This window comes from Sinocyclocheilus rhinocerous, unplaced genomic scaffold (assembly GCF_001515625.1).
Source record: "Sinocyclocheilus rhinocerous isolate Xijiao unplaced genomic scaffold, SAMN03320098_v1.1 scaffold106, whole genome shotgun sequence".
NCBI lineage: Eukaryota > Metazoa > Chordata > Actinopteri > Cypriniformes > Cyprinidae > Sinocyclocheilus > Sinocyclocheilus rhinocerous.
In genome coordinates this window covers 370,655-397,493 of record NW_015633181.1, presented here as the reverse complement: position 1 = coordinate 397,493, position 26,839 = coordinate 370,655, and the positions used below count along the sequence as shown (strand labels likewise).

General features: G+C 36.8%; 1 protein-coding gene across 1 annotated transcript in view; it reads right to left on the bottom strand.

Annotated features, from left to right (window-relative positions):
• Positions 1-3,321: 3,321 nt before the first annotated feature.
• LOC107743439 (reticulon-4 receptor-like 1) overlaps positions 3,322-26,839 on the bottom strand; it is a 128,628-nt gene continuing 105,110 nt past the window's right edge. The window contains exons 2-3 of the mRNA XM_016556668.1: positions 5,391-5,842; positions 3,322-4,136 (exon numbers count right to left, since the gene is read on the bottom strand). Coding sequence (XP_016412154.1) covers positions 3,378-4,136; positions 5,391-5,842 — 1,211 coding nt within the window. The 3' untranslated portion in view covers positions 3,322-3,377. The remainder of the gene's footprint in view (positions 4,137-5,390; positions 5,843-26,839) is intronic.

Sequence of the window (26,839 nt, the reverse complement as noted above, 5' to 3'; positions counted from 1 at the left end):
TCTTTAGGCTTGTTTGGGTTCGGCTCATTAAGCTATCCAGTTTATGGAGTTAATAAAGTAGGCAGGTGCAGGTCACTATTTTCTGGTATGTGGCTTATTTCCAAGATAACACATTTGGATTTAAGATTCGATTTCTTGCACCGCACATACAGAAAAGATACAAATCTGATATATGTTCAAATTCGTCATTAACAAGAAGTTGTTACTCCTGTGAATTACTAAAGTATGTGTGACTAGAACAGGATTAAGCACTAAAAGGTGAATTAACAACCAAATTGAGCTGTTCAACCTAACACAGTTGAAGTGTTTTAGCTTTGGCCCAAACCACAGGGGGCGCTATAGCAGGTATTAGCATAAACTCATATTCCTCCACACTCAGTTGTCCATTTCAGATTAACTACTCTCATAATGTACATAGCAACTGTTTGGACAGGCTTTACTATCTGTCTGGGTGACAGAATTCCCCCTCGGGGTTTAATAAAATATGTCTTTCTATTGAAACGAGATGTCCTGCAAGTCCCTGATGAAATTATGCTTGAAATATATATCCATTCAATTATTTCCACTGTGTATGTGTGTGAATAGGTAAAATATATGCAATTGAGAAAGTGTTATATCTTGTCTGCCTTTTATAATTAGAATTTAAATCATCCCAGTGATTTAATGTGAATTATTACGAAATGTTTCTGCAGTAACTTCGTTTGGTCCAGAAAATGAAAAGCTCTATCTTGTGTGATCATTTTCCTGGTTAATCAGCATCTGATTTCTACTTTATTCTGTTTTCAAGGAGAATCCAAACAGAGGCATCAGCGTGAGACCACATTTCTCTTTAATGTTCTGTAGAAACAGCTTTTGAGTCCGGTGGTGTTTCATAACAGACATAAAGTTTGAGTTATGAAAAAGGGAGGAAGAAAGATGAAGGACAGACCGAGGAATATGAGGAAGGTGTTAGTATGGTGCACTTGTATGTTCAAAATTGCAGTTTGTCGACAATGTACAAAGAAAAAGTACATGAATACAAAATAACTTCCTCCTTCCCTTGACAATGTCATACACATAGTCTTTTATCAATAAGTAACACATATTCTCAAACAAATAAATGTTCACATTGGATATGTCATAATATTCTCAGTTCACTTTAGTATAAAGGTAGAGAGTCTTTGAGGAGGGACAAGGTAGAGGCGGGGAAAGTGCTATAACCCCACCTGTCCAGAAGGGGGCTCTGTGACTTTTTCATTGACAATTTAACTCTCAGCTTTAGGATCCCAATACAGGCATGTGTTTGATGGCTCAACAGCAGCAGGGGTCAGAGATGGTGAGTGACAGACAAGTTTTTCTATGGCTTGCAAGGATTAATCTGGATTGCAAGGATTATTACCTCAGAACTTCCGTTGACTTTCTATATGGAGCTGATCAGCTTGTACTCCAAAAAAATCTGGATGAGAATTGGCATTTTTGGGCAATGGGTTCCCTCTGGAGTTTCTAAAGGGTTTTCTGATTTATAGAAAGTGGTTTCTAGAAAGAAAGAAAGTGGTTTCTGATTTATAAGTAAAATAAGGCCTATATATATATAATTGCTAACAAGCGGCTACATAAGGCCTACAGAGGTTGTTTGACCCACTGAGCATGTAAACTCACATACTTTTGATACCTGTAGTTGCACTCCTTATTTAGCAATTTATTTACAACGTATCGATAAAACAATCCATGATGTGGGTGTGACTCTGTAATTTATGTTCATATAACACGTCTTTTAACGTAATGATTTGGTACTTTAATATTAAGTTTAGTCCTTCTCATGTTGTTCCAAACCTATATGCATTTATTTTCTGTTCATTTTTGGGTGAACCATCCCAATAACATACAGTATTTACTATATATTATAGCATTTTTATTTATTCATATTTATTTACTTACATTAATGTTTCTCTGAATTTTTTTCTCAGAACTTTGCCTGCACACTCGCTTGTTGGCCCCTAGTCCCCAAACCCCAGTTTGGAAATAAATGGTCTAATAAATTACCCCTGTTACATTTAATGTGAAACTATAACATTTCTGTAATAAACCAAACTACTGTTACACAGTAATATATATACATACATTTGCACTTTACTTCATTAGTGCTATTTATAATGACAAGAAAATCTATCTATTTGAGATGTTTTTCTATTTTGGTTTAAATCAAAAATCGCTAAAAAACCCTTAAGAGCTTCCTGAGGGAACCTATGGAAAAATAAGCCTTTCAGGTTAGCCTCAATGTCTGTGACTGAACAGCTGTGTTTCTCCCTTTGTGAAATTTCCTGTTTTATTTTCCAAAACTGTGCCGTGTGCAGATATTAATGTAGTGTTGGTGTTGTTTACCTTCTAGGTTAGCACATTATTGCAGCTGAGCAACAGATAATGCATGATGCTTTTTGCATGAGCTCCACTTGACCTTTTCATGTTTCATGTAACTTTTGCCTTCTAGTTTTTATGCAAAATACTGTCTTAAGGGCACAATCAACGAATAACAACACACACAAACCCAAAGCCATCGCATAATCCTTCATAAACTCTACTTTTTCTTTACTGACCTCGCCAGCATAGCAGCTTTAGAACAGTAGAATTTGATTGCTAATTCACACTGTGACAGCAAACAGCAACTTTTGGTTTTGTTGGATCAACCCTGTTAGCGTTTGTTGGGGCTGTGTGAACCAGCTTTAAAAAAAAACAAAAAAAAACTCATAACTAACCCAATCGCTCTCGTGTGCTTGGCTTTTATTTTTATGTTGTCAGGTGCTAAAGGTGTTAACAACAACCCTCCCACAGAAACTGCTGAGATGCTAACAGGTTAGCGAAGCAGCCCCTTTGTACATTTGTGTAAATGGTGGGTTTATGTATTTCATTCACACTCTTTCCCCCCGCTGGGCTGCAGCCTGGTTGAAGGTTAAGATAGGGATTCGGAGGTTTTAATGGAGATGAGCTTGACCACAATGAGCTGCTAATTATTCTGCAGAGGTGTGATGTACAACTGAATGTAATTAACAAATGCAAATGGATTTTTTTTTTTGTTATTGAATATACCCTGGTCTAACAGGAGCAACAGGAAATGGTGATGATGGAGGAGTAGTCCATTTAGTGTCCCGTCTCTCCGTCTCTCGACCACAAATCCCAGAGTTTCTTCCCATCTCCGGTTTAATTCCAGGCCTGCAACTTCGCACAAGTCCTCTGTCCCTCGAAAGGGGCGCACTGTCATACACATGTACACACAAACGCACACACACACACACACACACACACACACACATTCGCACACTGAAGTGTAGGAGCCAGAGTAGACAGAGGGCAGAGTTGACAGAGTTGTTCCGTAAAACAATTAGTAGCGGTTTCCACGAGGCTCAGCGGAAAATAAGGGCAGTGAGACACACCAATAAGCAAAGAGTGATGATGAAACAAGGTGCCAAGAGGGACGCCGCCCTGCTGTTCACTCTTTGCACGCCACTAGGGGGACCCACCGAAGTCCGTGGGATGCATTTGTTCTTTCGTCTCGGTTTTGACGGGTCCGATTCCTTGTTGGCTAACTCCTTTAGGGTATACACCTCATTCTGAGCATTTCCCTTGCGGCTTCGATGCCTTGTGCAGTTCCTGTTGCGTCCCGATTTGGGTGGTCGAGGGAGCGGCGATGGGGAGGTGGGGTAGTATTGATCCTGATGTGGCAGGTGAGGATGATGATGATGATGATTGCGCGATCGATGATGATGATCTTTCTTCAGCGACACCCCCACGTCCCCCTGACTGGATTTGCTCTGGTGGAGCGACTCCGAGCCCGTACAGGAAGGCAGCTCTTCTTTCGTCAACCGTTTCAGATCCTTGCCCGCCAGCTCCGGTGGAGCCACGCATATTAACGAGGAGGTGGAGCCACGGAAGCGCCGCAGCCAATCCCAGAGTGGCACGGCCTTGCAGTCACACTCCCAAGGGTTGTCGTTGAGACGCAGGTACTCCAGCGCCGGCAGCTGAGCCAAGCTTTCGGCTGGAAGTTCAGGTAAGGAGTTGTTAAACAGGTAGAGAGTCGTCAGGCGGCGCAGGTCGTGGAAAGCTTGTTTGTGTATCCACTGGAGTCGGTTTTGATGGAGCAGTAAACGATCGAGGATGGTTAAATGACCATGGTGTTGGTGTGCTTGACTGGCCAGCAAACTCACCAGACCTGATTCTCTATGGGGTATTGTCAAGAGGAAAATGAGAAACAAGAGACCAAAAAATGCAGATGAGCTGAAGGCCACTGTCAAAGAAACCTGGGCTTCCATACCACCTCAGCAGTGCCACAAACTGATCACCTGCCACGCCGGATTGAGGCAGTAATTAAAGCAAAGGGAGTGAAATTTCCCTCATTAGGCTCATTACAGAGACAACGTGTTTAGAAGTTATTCTAATTTGTTGAGATAGTGAATTGGTGGGTTTTTGTTAAATGTGAGCCAAAATCATCACAATTAAAAGAACCAAAGATTTAAACTACTTCAGTCTGTGTGCATTGAATTTATTTAATACACGAGTTTCACAATTTGAGTTGAATTACTGAAATAAATTAACTTTTCCACGACATTCTAATTTATTGAGATGCACCTGTATATATAGGCACTTTCATGTCAAAAACATTTTGGATTATGTTTTAGTATTTGATCCTGTTACTGCGCTATGATCTTTTTCAGTTTAACCACAATATCCATAATCTTGAATATATGACTAGCCTTATGAAACCTCATGAAAGGTCAGAAACACTTAACCTTAAACATAAATCAAATTCCAAGAGTTGTGTGTCCGTAATGTTCTTTGCACCTGAAGAGTATGTTTCCTTTTTGACATTTTCATTAGAAAGAAATATTGTCTCTGGTCATCGTTTTAGTGCAGCACTTTTTGCTGCCAAGGCTGATACTGAATATTTGGAGCAGATCTTATCTGGATTTATTTTGCAAGTCAGATGATTCCTAAGCAACAGTCTTAAAAAAAAAATGATATCCATTCAAGAAGGGCATTTTTGCTTTCTTTAAAATGGTATTGTATCCAGTCAGATTTTCTAAAGTGTCAGCACAACCATTCCAAGCCAAGCGTCTAATAAATTCACACTCAATTTGGCTGAGGAGGACCTACATATGATATATTTACACAGCACGTCAGACCTAGCAGAACGGACACATTAATAACACTGAAAACTCAGGAATCATTAATCTTTTATATATGTTCTTTGTTACTATATGTACTATAGTAGCACATTATAAATAATGCCATCAGCTATTGCTTGTTATTGTTTTGCATGTACTGTATATGAGGGACACAAATGGCACCTGACCTGTTTGTCAAATCACCCAGATCTATTTTTCCAAATGTTGGCAAAACTTTGAGAATATAACACCCACCTGTAAATAGAGGTACTGCAGGTTGTGCAGCCCCTCAAACAAGCCAGCAGGCAGAGTGATTAGGCCACAGTGGTAGAGGTGCAGAGCATGGAGTCGGGTCAGGCCCTGAAAAGTGTCAGAAGCCAGAGAGCGGAGGTGTTTGTTGTCCCCCAGATCGAGCTCCTCCAGGCGGGTGAAGCCCATGAATGTGGAGGGCTGGATGTATGAGATATTGTTGGAGTAGAGCCAAAGCATGACTGTGGTGGGGCTGAAATGGCCCTGTAGCAGTCGCTGGATCTTGTTGTTTTGCAGAAAGACGCGCTCGCTCTGGGCCGGGATTTCCTCTGGAACCACCAGGAAGTTGTGAGCCTGGCAGCTCACCGTGCTGGGAGAGTCGTAGCAGATGCAGTGACGGGGACACGCCTGGGTCAACTCTAAACCACACAGCACCAGGAGAAACTCCAGACCACAGCCTACGGAAAGACAGGTAAGGAAAATGACATGTAATCATTGCAAGTTTCAATGGTAAAAAAAAATGCTTTGGAACGTTATGAATCCTCAGAGTGGTTTATGCTGGTTTGTGCTGTTCCAGCTGATGGACCTTCAGCAAATCTCAGCTGGTTGATTTTGCTATTTGAGATAAAGAAGGCTGATGGGGAGAGCAGCATTACAAAACACAACATGCTGGTACCAGCATACATTTTAAATTGTAGTAATATTTCACAATATTATTATAATATTATAATAATATAATACACAAATTATGTAAGTGAGGATAGCAAAATAAAGTAAACTGTAACATATTATACCCAAAAATTCTTCATACAGTGGACTACCAGTACAATTGATAAATTTGGGACCATAAATTATTCAGACACTTTGACCATGGCCATGTTTTGCTTAATTGTCATATGACATTATCATGAATTTGTTCTGACACAGTTTAACTCTGAGTTCGTGTCATATTTTATTACCATTTTCTAAACTATAGGGAATAAACTGTGATAATGAAATGTTGAAGGTGTCTGAATACATTTTGGTTTGACTGTAAATGCAGCCTTGGTGAGCATAAGAGTCTTCTTTCAAAAACATTAAAAAAAAATCATAATGATTCCAAACTTTTGACCAGTGTAGTATAATAACAAATGTGGCACAGTGATTATAAATTTCATTAAAAATGTCACTTTCAAGTCTGTTGACCCCTGGTCCAACTTTATATGTAATTGTACACCTTGCCAGTGAAAAGCAGCAGTACGAAAGGAAAAATAATCATAAAGAATGTAATGTTTATATCGATACAATTGAAATCCAGCCAAAAAGACATGAGAATGTGATATTTATATAGATGCGATCTCTGCCTCCATCCATAGCCATCTCTGAATATACCCGACCCACGAGGCTATACTTTAAAAGCGGAAAATCAATGTTAAAGGTTACAGAGGGAAAAAATGCATGTACACATGAGTTTTATTGTGTATGTGTGTGCATGCAACAGATCAGAATGAAAAGAAAGAACACGCATGTCTGAGGGAAGAAAGGAAAGAAATGAGAATAAATGATAAACCCATGAAGATGAGGTTGCGATGAAGGGCGCTGTTGTATAAGTGAACGTTAGTGGCTCAGCATTGATTCGCCTCTGATGTCGAATTGAAATGGAAATGAGAGAGGGGGGGTTTAGAGGTGCACCGCAGTGGGAAGAGTTTCGAGGAAGAGATGGAACGTGTGAATCATTTCGGATGCACAAGAATTAAAAGGATCAGTTCGCTAAGAGAAACGGAGAGAGATTGATATTGACAGAGACAGTGAACTTGTGCAGAGAGCTGAGTGATGTGGTGTAGCACAGGGTGTTCTGACACTGATATGAAACATTACCATGCTCTCACACATTCAGCAGCAGGAAGCGTGACAGGATACTGTTGCTTATAGCACGGGTAGTGTTAAAAAGACAGTTCACCCAAAAATGAAAATGTACTCATCCTCAAGTTGCTCCAAATCTGTGTGACATAATTTAGTTAAAGTGTTATAAGGCATAATCCAAACCAACCAGGTGTTTGAGGGAGTGAATCACAACATTACAAACTATGATTTGAAAATTGGACAAAATAGAAGACTGTGTACTTAACAGATTTAGTGAAGAAATCGTGAAAAATTTTACAAATATTTTAAGTGTTTTGATGGAGTAGGAAGACCGACTCTGATTGGTGGAATTTTCTGTACAGCATCATGGGTAACGTAGTTTTAAAATGTTGTTTCATAATGTTGTTTTTCACCTGGAATTCCACTGTTGAACACAGCTTTTAAAAATAAATTGAATTAATTTTCTTCCAAGTACCATACCATAAAAGTACCATAAAATCATCATAAAAGTGGTTAATATAATTTGAGCGCAATAATTAAAGTCTTCTGACGCCAAACAAAGTCGCTGACTCATAATCGTCTCCTCCAGTGGGCCATTAACCAGAGAACTCAAAAATTAGATCAGCGCTGTGAACTGGATTGACCAATTCATTGTGAGCAATCAAAAGAATGATTCATTCGGACGTCATTATCTGTTCTCTCATTAATGCATCAAGGAGAACTAGGGTGGATGTCAAGATTTTTAGTGAATAATGACATAATTTTGTTTATTAGTAATTAATTGTATAATTATTCCAAGTCTTCTGAATCCCTATAATTCGTAATGACCACATTTATGATACTTTTATGCTGTTTTTTTGTCATTTTTATAGCTTGAAAGCCTCAGTCACCCTTTATTGTAACTGCATGGAAAAGTGCAACCAACTTAATTGTTCATGATTGTCCTTTTGTGTTCAGCAGAAGAAAATAAGTCATACAACTCTGGAATGACATAAAGGTGAGTAAATGATGAATGTTTTAATTTTTGTGGGTGAACTATTCTTGTTTAGAAGCGCTAGAACCACTTAGAACAGTCGTCAGGTCATTATATTCCAAATACGTGCGTTTCGACATGCCTCGACATACACAATTGTGTTTATTTAAGATTACACTGATCTCGGTATACACACAATTGACGGATGACCTTTTCCAACCAAGCTTTGTTTCAAACAGCACCCGATGCCTAATACAGCATGAAATCGCACACAGCTTCGGATGACACGTGTAATCCTTTGCATTTAATGTTTGCATTTCTGTTTGACAGCGGGCTGACAGCGGACTTTTTCTCTCCCAAACATTCACTTTGCTTTATCTTTATTACAGCAGTCCAACAACGTCAACAAAATTACACTCTTTGGCCGGTGAAATGAAGTGTATTCTTCTGAAAATGAATGCTGAATACACAGCTCTATTGCTGGCGGTATGAATTGAATTTGTCTGATGGGGTTCCCTTTATTTGATTATGAAAATGGACTCAAGTCAAACAGCGTGTATTACCATGCTGTATTGCACGTGAATAACTCTTCTAGACAGTGTGTCTCTTTATCTCTTTCATTGCCATTCTATCTGCCTCATGTGCACGCACACACACACACACGCCACATAATGCACAGGAAGGGCCGGCAAGCATGAATGCAGTCGTTTAGGAGCTTTAGATTACTAATGCTTTAATAAAAGGCCAAAGCACGTCTTCTTTTTCCCCCAAAGCTGCACTTGCAAATGAAAATGTATTTGAGTATCAGTTCTGCAGGTTACAGAAAGGTTAAACAGGCCTGATTAAGGACCGCCTGACATCTTAGCACCTACTGGCGAGAACTAGCATCCATTAAATATTGGAAAGATTTCAAACAATTTTAATTTAACCCTTTGGGGAAAGATCATTATTTTACTTGTAAGATTGGACTGATTTTCTGACAGCTGGTAGTTTAGTGTGATTTGTGATGAAAATCACTTGATAATATCACCTGAACATTTTTAATCTGAATATTATTATATTTAAATTATATGTTAAATACACTGATTTTAAAAGTTTAGGGTAAGAAAGATTTTATTATTTTTTTTAAAGAAATTGAAAATTTTTATTTACTGTTCAACACTGATAATAAGAAATGTTTCTTGAGCACCAAATCAGCATATTAGAATGATTTCTGATCATGTGACACTGAAGACTAAAGTGAAGATTTAAACTTGCATTTTAAAATATATAAAAATAGATTTTTTTTAATTGTAGTATATATTACAGTATTATAAATTATACAATATTCAAACAAATGCAGCCTTGGTGAGCATTAAAGACTTTAAAAAATTAGCATACTTGGCCTGCTAGCTTAGCCTATATTCTATGCAAATGTTCTATTATGCCGTTTTTTATGTTTTAATTACACATTTTAATGTCTCAAACATATGTCAGTGTTTCCGAGCATGTTAAATACATCCATATTTCACATCGAATACCACTAATCCACCCTTTAATAACTCCATGAGTTCATTTATCCCTTGTTCTTTAATGATCATGTAACTCCCTTTCTCTCTCTCATGCCTTTTTGGCTGGATTTCAATTAGTTTCAAATCTTATCAGGATATTTTAACTGTCAGCACAGTTAATTATGTGATTGTGTGCACTTGTGTATTTGTTTATTGTCCGTTGACTTAAATATGCACATGACAAACCGCACACAAATCTTTAGCCCTTTTTATGTATCCATTGTCCTTTGTTCTCATTTTTCATTCTCTCCTCCATAATGACCCTCTTTGATTTTCTCTCTTATCACATAACAGAGGCTGCAGAAATCCCTCCACGTTCTGGGAGGCGGAGAAAAACCTTCCAGTCACCTCTCGCTCTGTTCCCATTCTCATTTTTCCCCCTCTGTCGCTCACATTTGGATTATAACTCTGGTAGATAACAAGTGCATTAAATATATTATAATGTCTCTTCTCATTAGAAAAGATCCAGCCACCGGGGCCCCTACCAGTTGGGCCCCAGCCATCAAAGTCACTGAGAATGTTTCCTTTTATTTCCACTGAGGACAGTCACAGCTAAAATATTGTGTTCATGTAAGCTCAGCAAGTAGGTTCATGTGGAGAAAGCTCAACGTGATTTAAACACATGTCAAGTTCTGCATTTTGAATGTCCCTTGCTTTGTTTTTGAGCCAATCTCCTATGTTGTAGTTGTCATAGGAATGTTGTAGTTACAGCTTTTAGCCAGCAGGGGTAAACTGGGCCATGCTAACCAGCCAAACCCTGACCTCTTGTTGCGGTTCCTTCTCAGTAATGATTACATAAACATCTCTGGACTCTGCCAGACCTGTCTAACATAATTGATTAAAGAATGAGAATGAGTTTTTGTCTGTGTGCCAGCACGTATTAATGTCTGTCAAAATGTCCATGTCCCTCCATTTAAAGCTGGACTATTTTTGTCTGTCTGTCTGACTCTATCTCTCACACACAGTCTATCTGAGCGACACGATAAAACAAGATCGCTCCTATTACAGTCAGCAGAACTGTGCAAAAGTGCATTATTGATTTTTGATGACTGACAGCTTTGTTGATTATAATGGGAGCGATTGAGTTTTGGCATGTTGCGATGCACAGCTGCTGGTAGGGTGCAAGATACTGTTTTTCTTTTCTTCCACATTTATAGTACTAGACGCTTGAGAAAGCTATGGTGGAACGTTTTATGGAAAGGGATGTATGAGATGCATTTTAAAGGTGTAAAAAGATCAAGAAATTAAGCGGGAAAACTGTAACTTGGATTCCCAAAGCACAAATTCTATATTTTGACAATCAGTTAAAATTTTTAATACATTGGTTGACTGGATTACAATAAGACATTTTTTGACAAATACACTACCATTCAAAAGATTTGATTTAAAATATTGTTTTTGAAAGTCCCTTATGCTTACCAAGGCTGCATTTATTTGATCAAAAATATATTAAAAACAGTAATAATTGTTAAATATTATTATAATTTAAAAGAACTGTTTGTTTGTTTTTTTTGTAATATATATTAAAATATAATTTATTCCTGTGATGGCAAAGCTGAATTTTCAGCAGCCATTCCTCCAGTCACAGGATCCTTCAGAAATCATTTTAATATGCTGATTTGCTGCTCAAGAAACATTTCTTATTATTATCAATGTTGAAAGCAGTTGTAATGCTTAGTACTTTTTTGGAAACCATGATACTTTTTTTTTCTTCAGGATTATTTGATTAATAGAAAGTTTGAAAGAGCAGCATTTATTTGAAATGGAAATAATTTGGTACAAAGCTGTACCAATGGAATAATAATATTTTTAACTTACATGACAAATTAATGTTTGTCTAATCTCACTTGTAGCACCAAAGTAAGCCAGGATCGACACTAATGCCCCCTCAAAAAAAAACAAAAACTGTAAAAAAAAACAAAAAACCTGGAAACTGTTGTTAGATAGTTGTTGATATTGTTGGTCTAATTATAAGGAACATAAAATGCCACACAATAGCAGATGTACTGTAGAAGCACATTTTAAATGAAAGTAACTGAGGTTGTATTATTATGAGTTGTATTTGGGATCTGCTTCCTCCCTGTGCGACACAGCTGATGTCTTGTTGCAGAGAGACTAATTGAAAGGCTGGTGCCGGGGACGTGTTAGTGACCCTCAGCGCTCCTCTGTCAGTACGTGTCTTTCCGTCCTTTCAGCAGTGAGACACTAACCAGCCAAACCCTGACCTTTGTTGCGGTTCCTACTCAGTAATGATTAAGTAAACATCTGACTCTGCCAGACCTGTCTAACAGAATTGACTAAAGAATGAGAATGAACTTATGTCTGTGTGCCAGCACGTATTATTGTCTGTCAAAATGTCTATGTCCCTCCATTTAAAGCTGGACTATTTTTGTCTCTCTATATCTCTCACACACAGTCTATCTGAGCGACACGATAAAACAAGATCGCTCCTATTACAGTCAGCAGAACTGTGCAAAAGTGCATTATTGATTTTTGATGACTGACAGCTTTGTTGATTATAATGGGAGCGATTGAGTTTTGCCATGTTGCGATGCACAGCTGCTGGTAGGGTGCAAGATACTGTTTTTCTTTTCTTCCACATTTATAGTACTAGACACTTGAGAAAGCTATGGTGGAACGTTTTATGGAAAGGGATGCATGAGATGCATTTTAAAGGTGTAAAAAAAAATTAAGCGGGAAAACTGTAACTTGGATTCCCAAAGCACAAATTCTATATTTTGACAATGAAAATTTTTAATAAATTGGTTGACTGGATTACAATAAGAAATTTTTTGACAAATACACTACCATTCAAAAGATTTGATTTAAAATATTGTTTTTGAAAGTCCCTTATGCTTACCAAGGCTGCATTTATTTGATCAAAAATACATTAAAAACAGTAATAATTGTTAAATATTATTATAATTTAAAAGTACAAGTTTTTTTGTAATATATATTAAAATATCATGTATTCCTGTTATGGCAAAGCTGAATTTTCAGCAGCCATTCCTCCAGTCACAGGATCCTTCAGAAATCATTTTAATATGCTGATTTGCTGCTCAAGAAACATTTCTTATTATTATCAATGTTGAAAACAGTTGTAATGCTTAGTACTTTTTTGGAAACCATGATACTTTTTTTTCCCTTCAGGATTATTTGATTAATAGAAAGTTTGAAAGAGCCACATTTATTTGAAATGGAAATCATTTGGTACAAAGCTGTACCAATGGAATAATAATATTTTTAACTTACATGGCAAATGAATGTTTGTCTAATCTCACCTGTAGCACCAAAGTAAGCCAGGATCGACACTAATGCCCCCTCAAAAAAAAACAAAAACTGTAAAAAAAAACAAAAAACCTGGAAACTGTTGTTAGATAGTTGTTGATATTGTTGGTCTAATTATAAGGAACATAAAATGCCACACAATAGCAGATGTACTGTAGAAGCACATTTTAAATGAAAGTAGCTGAGGTTGTATTATTATGAGTTGTATTTGGGATCTGCTTCCTCCCTGTGCGACACAGCTGATGTCTTGTTGCAGAGAGACTAATTGAAAGCCTGGTGCCGGGGACGTGTTAGTGACCCTCAACGCTCCTCTGTCAGTACGTGTCTTTCCGTCTTTTCAGCAGTGAGACATATAAAACATAAAGGCTCCTTGAATTTTTTTTCTCATGTCTGAGTGAATAGACGAGCAGCTGTGTGCCGCTGCAGATGGACAGGCTGAGGCGATCGCATGCATATCAATGACAGCGCTTATGAGCACTGACTGTCTGTCTTAATGAGAGGCAATACTGAATACCTCGCTTTCTCTCTCTCACATGTGCCTTCTCTCCCTTTGTTCTGGACAAACTCAATTTCCTGCCCCTGTCAGCAGGAAGTGGGATGCTGTCTGTTTCTTTATCAGTGTGTTGTGTTATGTGCTTATGGCAAGTGTTTTAGTAGCATTGCATTGTTTTATCTGCATGCCGAAAAACAAAGCAGGAGTTGCATTGAATGACACATTTGAACTGATTCAAATATAGGCAATCAACGGACTAAAGAAGGCTGTTTTGAAGCGCTTCTTGTGCCGTGATGAAGGGACGTTTTAGTAGGGTACATTGGCTAGACTATGACAGTCTAATAAATAGAAACCAATGATATGTTTGTAAGCTTATTTTGGCCATGATATATGAGCAATATCACACGAGTTGCAGTGCGATATGGCTGTATATCAGCACGGCTACGAGTGTGATATTGTATTTTTACAACAGTTCGACGGCACAAGTGTGTAAATAAAAAAGAGACAAGAGAAGAGTGTCTTTAAAAACCCTCTTTTGTGCAGACCTACTTCCTTCAGCCAAGGATTCAAATCTCAGTTTGACAGTTTAACAACTGAGTCCAAGCCTCCGTTACTAATTCGAAAACGTCACTTTAGAACTAGTAGCAAAGGAACGTTGAGTTGCTTCGTTAAAAGCTTATTGTATTACTGTATTAAAAGCTCACTGTATTATGTGGAGTATAGTACTATGAGAGAGAGAGATGGACTGAGAGAGTGTGATTACCTGCATCTGATACAGCATTCATTCTTCAGCTACGTCTCATATTCACTTTAGCTCAATCTCATATTCACAATAAAACAAGAGTTTGAATGTCTGCTGAGGAAAGCGATATCTTTGTCGTACTGTCCTTTCATCTATTTAGGGTGATTTCCAATGACAGCGCTGCTCAGTGCATTTGTTGGCTGCATCTTCCAAGGTGTTGTTGAAAGTAAAAATAACTTCTTGTTTACAACGCTGTTTCAGTCTCTTTTAATATAAGTCTTTACTGCTGAATCACTCATTGAAAACAGTCTCTTGTCGCCATTTAATTGTGGAATAATGTAACTACAATCACCATCATAAACACACACACACACACACGTTTCTCAATATTGTATACTATTACATACTATTATTTATATAAAATATTATTTATTGAATAATAATATTTAATAAACAACTACAACAGCCATCATAAATGTTGCTAGGCAATTCGGTCAAAAGTACAAAGGCAGCGCTCTAATAGCATTAAAGTTATATAAAATATAACCTTATGAGATTTTGCCCTCAGCCAAAACTATTTGATGTGGAACAAATAATAGTCTAAAGAGACCAAAGACTGCCCGTTAGATTTACCCAAAACAAATTATTACCACATATCTGAAGTCTAAACAACTACATTCTCACTATATTCGAGTTTATATCAGAATTGTGAATTTATATCTCAATTTAAATTTTAAATTTTAATTTGATGATATATCTCGCATTACTCATATAAATCTCATGAATCTAAAGTTTAATCACAGTACTGGTTCACGGTGCATTTCAGTTCAGACCACTGATTCGGGGTTCTGTGGGAGTCAGTTATAAGCTTTGAACAAATCACTGACTAAATGAGTCGGATTCAAACAGCTAACAAGTGAATTCAAGACTGTTTTGCAAATTCTTTTAACTGGCTTGTTAAAAAGAATCAGTTCTTAAGAATCATTTGTCTGTTAAATGGGACCCACTGTGTTTGTTGTTTGAATGCAGGAAACACTGGCATATACACTAATGCCATACAAATGTCACTGGCATACAAATGTACTGTATTAACTAAAGGTCACTGGTGTTTGTACACAGAATGGGATTATGTGCACACTTCTGGTTATAAATTGCTAGGAACTGGGGAAAACCCCCGTCTGAACTCTTTTAGCACTGACTGGCTTATGCTTAAGTCTTTACAAGCATCGTTCAGACCAGGCATGCAGCACACAAATATGCTCCCCCTCACGTTCTCATCTATGCCTCATTTAACACAGGAAAATTGATTCAGAGTACAAATAATAAACTCAAAAGCCAATTACGAACAACTTTCAGCATGCAAACACACAAGATTTTATTACATTTTTTGTCACGTAAATCATAAAGAAACAAATGGATGTTTAAACCCCATTTACAACGTATTGTTTTTGTATTGTTAGTTGCTGCCTGTTTTTCGTGGGCTGCATACATGACCATAACTTTTGAAACTTTGATCACAAATGGGGTGTAAAAATAAGAATGTCATTCCATTTTGACAAGGAATAAAACAGGACATTCTGGAAGGGAAAGTGTGGTGTGCATGATGCATCATACCATGCACAAGATGATTTATTACCAATGCACAAATCAAACTTGCTCGCAGTGCTGACTATTTCTAGCATGGTTTTCCATGCCTCATTTTTTTGAACAATATCTCTGTGGGTCATTGCTCACAGTTACTATTAACTCCTCCATCTTGCCTACACTCAACTATCTCACAAGAAATGGATCATATTTCCTCCAGTGCCTTTACTTCTGCTGGTAGCTGTCACTTCACATCACTGTACATGTGCATAATTAAACTTTTCTCGACACCCACATCTATCAGTGTGAGCATTTTGCAGCAAAAATGTGTCCAGAAGTTTCGTTTTCAATAAGAGTAACCGATTTTCGCTACTCAAGAGTTTAACTTTATGCAAATAATATGATCTAGAAACTACCAATGGAACTGAAGACATGAGCTGACTCTTGTAAGATACTATATCCATGATGAATGTTCATGTTACTGCAAGCGGTTTCACAGTTATATATGATTTATCTCTGGCCACATAGAGCAATCTAATAAAAAAAACGTGTGGAAAACTCAGAAATTGACGACTCTGAGTGAGTTTGATTCATGCATTGATAATCGCTCATCTTGTTCATCATATGATGTATTACGCACAGCTGCACAAAAACTTTCACCAGCAGAATGTTCATTTTTAGCAGAAAGAAACCGGATCACATTTGAATGACATCTGATTTACCAGCAATACATCCCATTTGTGTAAAGATTTCCGCCTGACCAACCTTCGGTGATAAAATCAGCATCATTGTGAATGGAGCATTCATTATGAGGGGAAAGAGACCGAGATTAGCAGGTCTGTGTTATTCTAGCCAATCTAAGGGTTTGCTGCTTTAGTTTTTGTTCTTTCTTTCTTGGAGAGAAGTGAGATAAAAGACACAAAGAAGCAAGACAGGGCGGAAAAGGCAGAGACAGAGCATAAGTAACAGGAGGAAAACAAAGGCCTTGGTTTGATGAGTGTAATTCCTTTTCATTAGGCCTGTTCATATGGAGACTGAGAGAGAGGTGCCATTGATCCTGCTGTAATGTCTATTCATTAACTTCACAGAGCTGAACACTGCTAATCAGGACAGAGCTCTGTGTGTAGCCTTCATTTATCACTCGGTGTTCGCACACGCTCGTGCACACAAACATTTTGAATTTATGTTTGTGATGAAAAATTTGCCAGAAACAAGGTCAAACAATAAATCAAAAACTCTCTATTGTATAAGGGTTGGGTGATATATTGGATATTTATTATATGATTGACATGGGTTTGGAGATATAAAACTGAGCAGCATTGTGAATATCGTAATGATCGTAATGTGCTTTTTGAGCGAGTTTCATACCCCCTCCTTGTGTCGTGACTATGAGAGCATTAAATCATGTTTTAATAGCTTCTCTGATTTAAACTTTACCAGATAAATAGATTTGTGCTGATTTTGTAAAAAAAAAAAATCCTTAATTATTTAGCATGTCTTTTTTTGTTTGTTTGTTTCACTAGATTTTTACACTGTTAAGTGATTTATCATATACAGTATATGTATTCCATATTATGTATGTGGTTTTCTCAGCTTTATCAACCAGCTTTTTTTCTGTTTTCTATCCACCTACAGTATGACTTTTGGTTAAAGTCCGTTGTCAAAACAAAAACTGCACTTACAAAAGCACAAACTTTTTTTCTGGTTTGGCCCGGCCATGTTTCAGACTGCTGCCTGTCTCTCGTTTTAGCAGGAGGTTTCTGGACCTTTGAGATAGCCACTTATCCCCCCGAATCCTCTGCGTCTCAGGGCAATCCCACCCCACACCACATGCCAACATCAAAGCCTCACACGCCACTGCCCCCATATCGGCCGGTCTCCCCATCTCCCTTTCTAAAACATTTGGAGAGAATGGATGACAATCCGTTGTTTTTTGTGATAGCTGTAGGGAAGTACAGGAGAGTTAGGGCTCTTGGGAAAAAGCCATCCTGAATACAGTCCAACAATTCAGCCTGCATGTGCATGGAAGCTCAATTGTGCTCAAACACATATTATTTTGTATTCTCTACAACTCTCTACAATAAACTTGGGTTGAAGAAACTATAAACATTTAAAAACTGTATATACTGTATATCATGCACTTCACCTTTCTCCACCCCCCGGAATATTCTGGACTGGACCTGATGGTCTTCTTTGTCTCACACTGATTGTTTCGCTTCTCTGAGTTGGGGAGTGTGGCATTTAGAAAGAGGAAGGAATTTTATGCTGCTGCACCAAGCGGGGAATAAATGTCTTTCCATTCAGCTGGCTAAAAAAGCAGATACGCCAGGGGGAATCGTGTACGTTTGAAAAATGAAGGTAAATGTCACTGTAGTACATCAAAAGAGGACAGTGACAAAAGTGTGTCGAGAAAGGAGAAAACGAGAGGAAAGTAAGAAGACAGGTATATTTTCAAGCCTTATAGTGACTGATAATAAATTATCCTCATGTTTTAAAGGTGAAGTGTGTAGTTTCTGAGCCACATGGGATTGAAAAAATCATTTTCAAACAGGTTTCTCAAACAGTCCGCTCTTCTGCCATTGGTTAGTTAGACAATCAGATAGCCCCACCCAAAATTCACTTAACTGGTTAAGCCAATATTGCTGATGTCGAACGGGGCAAGGACACAAATAGCAGTGTTTTGCACCACAGTGACAAAGTGTTTACATTTTTGTGGAGAATCGTCCGACGATTGGCTTATTTACAGTGTCCTTTGCTTATAAAACTGGCATGAAGCATTTTACCGTCAGATAGCCTCGCCCCTCATTCAAGCCACTGGCTGAACTAATGTTTTACACAATACACCTTTAAAGGGGTCATATGATGTTGCTAAAAAGAACATTATTTTGTGTATTTGGTGTAATGAAATGTGTTTATGTGGTTTAAGGTTAAAAAAACACATTATTTTCCACATAAATAAAAGTTATGCCTTCTCTCTTTGCGTGAACATTTGGGAAGCGTTATGCAAATCTTCCGAGATCGTGACGTAGGTATGTGGGGGTGTGTTAGAACGAGCCGTTTTAGGTAGGCGTGGTTGACTCTTAACTTTTATAAAGAATATCTCTTTGGATTTGAGACTTTAGTCTTTGCAACTTTACAGATCTTCTTTATGCACCTAGAGCTTGTAACACTCCAAAGAGAAAGGAAAAATTGAAATCGCATCATATGACCCCTTTAAAACGTCTTGTATGCTATTCCACAATTTTTGCCTGTATTATAATGTAATTGGGGAATCTATTATTTTTCCCAGTGAAATCCTTGTCACTTGAGATGAAATGAGCTGTTATATACTGCACATCACTAAAACGCATGATCAAACAGTCAGCGCTGCATTTCTCATCTAAGACACATGAGAAACTCATCTCTCTAAATGATGCCATCTATGGGAATTATTTTCTTGTGTTTATGACAATTGCTACAATTATATTGTAAAGAGCCTGTCGATGGAAATTTTCTTCTCTGAAATACTTTTTGCTGCAAACTACTTCCCAGAACAAATCAGATTTTGACTCGCAGAAAGATGTGACTGGCAACTTTAATGACTTAACTGTGTTTAGGTCAGTGAGTGGTTTTATTGTGTTACTACCGTGTGTGGTTGCTAGGGTATTCTGGTTAGTTACTAGGTGCTTGTTTACTGCTCAAGTCAAAAGAGTACAGTATCTATGATGAATATGAAGTTAAAAAGAACAGCATTTATTTGAAACAAATCTTTTGTAACAAAAGTAACAGGCCAGTTCTTGCTGAATAAATGCATTAATTTCCGTCAAATAAAAATCTTACTGACCACAACTATTTAAATAGTAGTATAACACTGTAGAATTTTTTTGTTCATTCTGTTATCTACCAAGTGAAAACTGTCAAAGTTGAATCACTTAAATGAGTAATAGCACACTTTTCCTCAATAAGCCGAGTGACTGTATCACAATGTGGCAAGACTTACATGTCAATGCTTGAAGCATAAGGTTACAGGTTTGCTCAAATCACTAAGTTCTGTATGAGCTTTAGCAATAGGTGCGGCACTGTATGTGTACCAGATGATTGATGTGTGTATAGAGGAGACATTGGCCTTATTCAAAAACTCTGAGTGGGGAATGGACTTAGAATGAACTGTCGCTAATAGGTTGTCGTTTTAGCACCCGATTCACTTTAATGGCCTAGACGCATACAAACATTTAGTGCTGAACACAGTTTTTGGCATAATATTTAACCATAATGTTTTCTATTATTTAAAGAGACAGTTCATACCACACAGTTACTCACCCACATGCGGTTCCAATTCTGACTTGCTGTGGAACACAAATTAAGATAATTTGATAAATGTCTGTTTTGTTTTTTTTCCCATACAATGAATGTCATTGGGGTCCAATGTTGTTCTGGACCCGAATTTCAGTATAAGGCCAAAAATAACTGAAACATTCTTCAAAATATCTTTTTTTTTTAATTCTGCAGAAAAAAAGAAAGTGATACAGGCTTGGAACAACATGACAGTAAATGATCATTTTTGGGTGAATTATTCCTTTAATATTTAACTAGCTACCAGGAGAAGTCAATTACTTTTTTTTTCTTTTTTTGGGGGAAAACATACTTCTATTATTCTGTAAGGATGCATTAAATTAATACAGCATTTAAAAGTGGCACTGTTTAGTGAATTTGCCTCAGTGTCTTAAAGTATCATTCATGAAAAACATTTTTAAATAATCATGTATGCCATTCCATGCAACCCTTTAAAACTTTTCTAATGTCTTTCTCATCAAAAGCTGCAGTGGAATTTAATATCTTTAAATGTTCTGACATCATAATTTAATTCTAAACCAGCTTATGTTATGATCATGTCAGTTCACTCACCCCATTTATCATGTAGTCAGTCTGTTTCCCTGACGAAAAAAATGCTTTATGGACTAAACTCGCTGCCTCTCCTTTAAACAATGAAAAGAAGACGCTTTGAAATATAATTAATACAGTAATGATTCAATGATACAGAAAAAAAGTGTGCCCACCAGCAATGCTTAAAAATATTATCTGATTTGCTCTGTAATATGTATATAATCTTTTTATAATCTATTGTGATATGAAGCTCTTAATAAATGTTGCTGTGCAGATTCAGAGGCTTTAGATCTAATGGATTTTCAAAATACTCTGTTGTTGTTCAAACCGCTTTATTCCAATCTGTGCTCGATGTTAATCTGATACATAAAAATATCAATACGAACAGCAGCATTATTCTTTGATACCACAGGACAAATGCACCCACTGTGATAACACTCAAGTCCATACACATAACAACCAATCAAATGACTAACAAGCACTAGGTTTCCAGGAATACACGAGTGCACTGATACACAGGAATGCATATCAGTGAAGTTTGTGAATAAATGCTGTGTGTTTGTGCATATACTGTGACCACACACACCTATCTCTTTTCTGAAGCGTGGAGTGCAGATAGATGTGTAGGTGTATGTGAAGATAGAGGCATCCAGCTGTGAAATCGCTCTGACTGGCACTTCCGTATTCATGCCACCACTCTGATTCCCAGTGGTTTATAGTATCTCTCGCTTGCTCTTTTTCTCTCTCTCTCTCTCTGACACTTTTTTTTGTCTCCAACTTTTTATCTGTGGTTGACGTTTTGCATACTTAAAGTAAATTATCATACCAACTACCTTTTGTTCTTTATTTCAGTTAAACTTCTCACATGAATATTTTTGGGAAAAAAAGAAATTGACTGCTCTTCAAAGCAAATCTGTTGAAATATGATGTTTATATGTGTTGTAAAATTTTATTTATTATTTATTTATTTATTTATTTATAATTGTATACTTTATTACAAATGTTTGGGGCTGGTGAGAAAAGTTTTTTTTGTTGTTGAAAGAGCTCTCTTATGCACACCATACAAGGCTGCATTTATTTTGATAAAAAATACAGTAAAAACAGTAATTTTGTTTTTAAAATAGTATTAAAATAAAGTTTTTAAAACTGTTAATTTTTAAAATAACTTGTAAAAGTTTCAAAGTGTAATTGAATGAATGTTCAATTACAATGATTTTTTTTTTTAAACAGATTTTCAGCATTTAAACATTTGACTTTGGTAAGTTTGTATATATATAACCATATTGCTCTCCAAGGTTGCATATATTTATATTTTCAGTAATATCGTGTTTTCTGTTGCAATTTATTGATCCTTCAGAAATCATTATAATATGCTGATTTGGTGCTCAAGAAATATATATTTTTTTATCAAAGTTGGCAACAGTTGCTGCTTAATATTTCTGTGGAAACTGTAATACATTTTTTTCAGGATTCTTTGATGAATAGAAAGTTTAATAGAATTAAAAAGAAACAGAATTATATCGAACTTAAAAAGTGAAAAAGATTTTGTTGTAATAATGTAAAATTATTTACTATCACTTTTGATCAATTAAATGCATCCTTGCTGAATAAAAGTATTTTTAAAAAGTATATCCAAACTGAATAAATTAATGCCATAAAAGCAAATAATCATATCACTTTTAAAATTCCTTTGTAAACATCAACATTCCCATAAGATTCTGTATTAATAGTTGCGATATATTCCAGTCACTGCCTCTCTGTCTCTCCTCAAAGAGCTGTAATAGCCAGTGAATCCTTCTCATTCAATTTCCGTTAGTCAGAGGACTGTGGGCACACACTGAGCAAAAATAAAACATGCTCTTTATACCACTTAATTGGGTCATTTGGATGATTGCAAATTCCATCTAGACACTAATTAAGGCTCCTAATTAGCAGCAGGGAGTGAGAGTGTGCTCAGATTCACAGGATAGCACACTCATGTCTCCATATGTCAGGTGTGTGTTGACGAGAGGGTGGTCAACCTTCTTGTCCTAGTTACGGTGTGCGCTTTTTATTTAAGTCCCAGAGTTACCGTTCTTCTGCTTAAGACATAAAGTCCTATTTTTATTTTGGTCTCCCTATGTATGTAGTAGTGTAACCCCGGTGTCCTGGCCAAATTGCCGCCACTGGCCCTCGTCAATCATGGCCTCCTAATAATCCCCATCCACTTGATTGGCTCTATGTCTCTCTCTCCTCTCCGCCTGTAGTTAGTGTGTGGTGAGCGCACTGGCGCCGTTGTCCTGTGGCTGCCGTCGCATCATCCAAGTGGATGCTGCACACTGGTGGTGGTTGAGGAGAGACCCCCCCACATGATAGTAAAGCGCTTTGGGTGTACAGCAATACACAATAAAGTGCTATACAAATACATCATTCATTCATTCATTCATTCATGTTCAGTCACGCTTTCACACTTTAAAGGCCAAAGCATGAGCAAAGATTGCAATATTAAATTAAAAGCAGTCTTATCATTACATTAGACGTGTAGTCACAATTTGATTTTGAAAGTGGCTAGAGAGCAAAAATTATCAGGCCTTTCTATTAAAGCATTAATATTATAGCTCGCAATAATACAATTTTAGATGCAGTTGATTGCCAAATGTTTTAATTCATTTTTAATTGCCGCTCTTATTTTATTAGGACCATGTAGTGTCACTGCAGAATGAGATTGAAATTGCTGCCCAATAAACACTCTCTGTGCGTAATGATTATGAAAGAGTCTCGAAAATCTCTTAGAGGCTATTCAATTTGAGCTCATGCTATTTTAATGCAGGTCATTCACTCCTCAGAGAAATGGCACCTCTATAAAAATGAACAGAAACAGTCTAGAAGAAAATTACTTTTGATAGTGTTTGATCATGATATTGACTCAGTACATTGAAGTGCAGTGTTAATATTTATTTTTCTTCTTATATTTTGTGGCTTTTATTTGAAATAGCATTGCTTCAAGCACTTTTAAGAGCAGAGGTATATGAAAATCCTGATGGCAGTTGACTGCCACTACTACTCACTACTACTTACTACTACTACTACTACTTACTACTACTACTACTACTACTACCACTACTTACTACTACTACTACTAATTATTATTATTATTATTTAAAGTTTAAACATTTTGTTTATTTTTTCATTAATGGATGAGTTGTATTTTTTTCATGATCCACTCCAGTTCATTTGTAAAAAATAATTAATACATTTTTATTTTTATTATTAATTATTATTATTAGTAGTAGTAGTAGTAGTAGTAGTAGTACTAGTAGTAGTATTTTAACATGTTTAAACATTTTATTTGTTTTTGTTTTTTTAATGGAAATTTTGTTTTTGTTATTGTATTTTTCTTCACGATCCACTCCAATTCATTTGTTAAAAATAATCATTCAATAAAATAATTAATTAAATAATAATAATAATAATAATAATAATGTTATTTAATTATTTTTAACTAGTGAAAAAAGGCCAATTCACCCATTCAATCAATTATAAATAAATATCATTTTAAATATTTTACTTGTTTACAAAATATTTAAAATTATTATTATAATTAATACAATTTGTTTTACGAAGGAATCCATATGTAGGTACAATTTATATCTGCGTGCAAAACATTTATGCATAAGTTTTTAGTCAATGCTTAAAAAAAAGCTTTATGAGAAACAGAATCATTCAAGTGTGTCCAAACTTTTGACTGTAAAATACATTCATTCATTCATTCATTCATTCATTCATTCATTTACTTTGTATATTCCCTCACCCCATCCCTCCCCCTTGATATCTCTCTCATTTCCTCTCTCTGCATCTGTTTCTCTGTATCCACTCAGTGTGAAATTGATCAATTTTGCCTCAGTGAGACTTTTCTCCTCATTTAACAGTAATTGCATGTTTCTGAGCCCATATGATAGTGTTTGTGTGAGTGTGTAGATGTTTATATGAGTTGGATTAAAATAAATGAACTGTTAGCGCATCCACAAACTCTGTTCCCACCCCCTTCTTTCAGGAAGCTGGTAATAGTGTGTATTTCACTGCTGGTTTAGCTATTTGACTGTGTGTGTGTGTGTGTGTGTGTGGCTCCATGCATGGTGTATTTCACTGCTGGTTTAGCTATTTGACTGTGTGTGTGTGTGTGGCTCCATGCATGGCCCCTCAGAATGTGTGTGCGTATGCATAAAGCATAAGCGTGTGTAAGTGTGTGTTTGCATGAAAATATTTTCAGCCGCTGTCATGGTAGTTGACAAGGAAACAAGACAGAGGAGAGACAGGAAGTGAGCAAAGCAATGACAGAGCTTGAGCTGATTTTAATGGCCTGTGTGCTGTCTGACTGAAGATTATACTAATGACAGAGCCAAAGGACAGAAGAGAGAAAGAAAGAAGGAAAACAAGAAAAGAAAAAAGTGAGAGTGGGAGAGATGCACACAGAGAGAGAGAGAGAAACTTAAAAAATTATGGGAGAAAAAGACAGTAATGGCGGGAAAATAAATGATCATCTATCAAGCTGAAAATGCAGCCGTGAGAGTGACTGTTTATACTTGTATCAGTGCATGTGCTGTTAAGTCTATTTTAAATGGACAGTTTATCTATAAATAAATATTCTGTCATTTACTCACCATGTACTTTCAAACTCACATGACTTCTTCTGTGGAACACAAAAGTGACATTTTCCTTGTCACTCTATTCAATATAATTAAAGAGAATGATGATAGGGCTGTTGAGCTCCAAAATTTAAAAACAAGCACTATCAATATATCATCAGTGTGGTCCATATCCACAATATTTCAGGTCTTTCGAAGCTCTATGATCAAAATAATGTTGTGCATAATACAGAAACATCTGGCACTGTCAGCAAACACTATTAGTTATTTTGCTTTATTGACATCAATGCTGCCATATTTCATGTTTGCAAGGACAGTTTTCTGTAATAAGTGACTTAAATGTCTGAATTTATAGTTTTTTTTGTCATTTTGTCTTTTTATAACAATATATTGAATAGAGTGGCCAGCATATTCCTCAAAATGTCTCCTTTTGTGTTCCACGACAAAAGAAAGCCATACAGGTTTGAAACTACATGAGAAATAATGATAGAATTTTCATTTTTGAGTGAACTATTCCTATAAATGAATAGCTCACCCAAAATAGCTCACTCAAAAATGAAAATTCATAAGGATTACTTGTGGATTTTTGTAATGTTTTTATGAGCTGTCTGGACCCTCATTCTGACGGCACCCATTCACTGCTGAGGATCCATTGGTGAGCAAGTGATGTAATGCTAAATTTATCCAAATCTGTTCTTATGAAGAAAAAACTCATCTACATTTTGGATGGCCTGAGGGTGAGTACATTTTAAGCAAATTTTCATTTCTGGGTGAACTGTTCCTTTAGAACAAACTTTGCAATTGATAAAAATAAAAACTGAGAGAGAAAGTAGGAAACATTGATGAATTTACAGAGAAAGATGCATATCTTATTTCACTCAAATTTATGGCTACAGATTGCATAATTAAACAAGGCCAGAACAAGTTCAAGTACACCACAAAATCCACTTGAGCTTGAAGTTTGTACCGCATCCAACGCTGGCAAGTGCTGTTCTGCAGGATGCAGATCCCAACAGCGCCGCTGTATTCCCGATGTCCTCAAACCTCTGTGCTAATTAAGACTACTACTGCGTCGCAGCAGCTCCTTCACACTCACGCTCGACTGCACCGACATGACACTGATGCATTCCGAATGACATTATTGAATTAACTGTCTGAAGATTTCTCAGCATCCAACATACCAAAATGACTTTGGAGAGATGGAAAAACATGCCAGAAATGTGAATCCACTCGCTAATGAGGACAGAGACAGACAGGACAGACGGTTTGGGTTAGCGCACGCTTTGGAGTGAGTGATGAGAAAGTTGCAGAATCGTCACCGCAGTATTTTTTGCTAAGTTAATGTGACACTGTAGACGGTCTACGGTTATAAAACAGAGTCCCATGATGCAGCATTTGATGTTAACTCAGAAAGTGCATGTAAAATGAACTGCTTCTATTGTAAGTCAGTTTTATCAAAAATTGATGTTACTTAACAGGTACTTGAAAAACATTG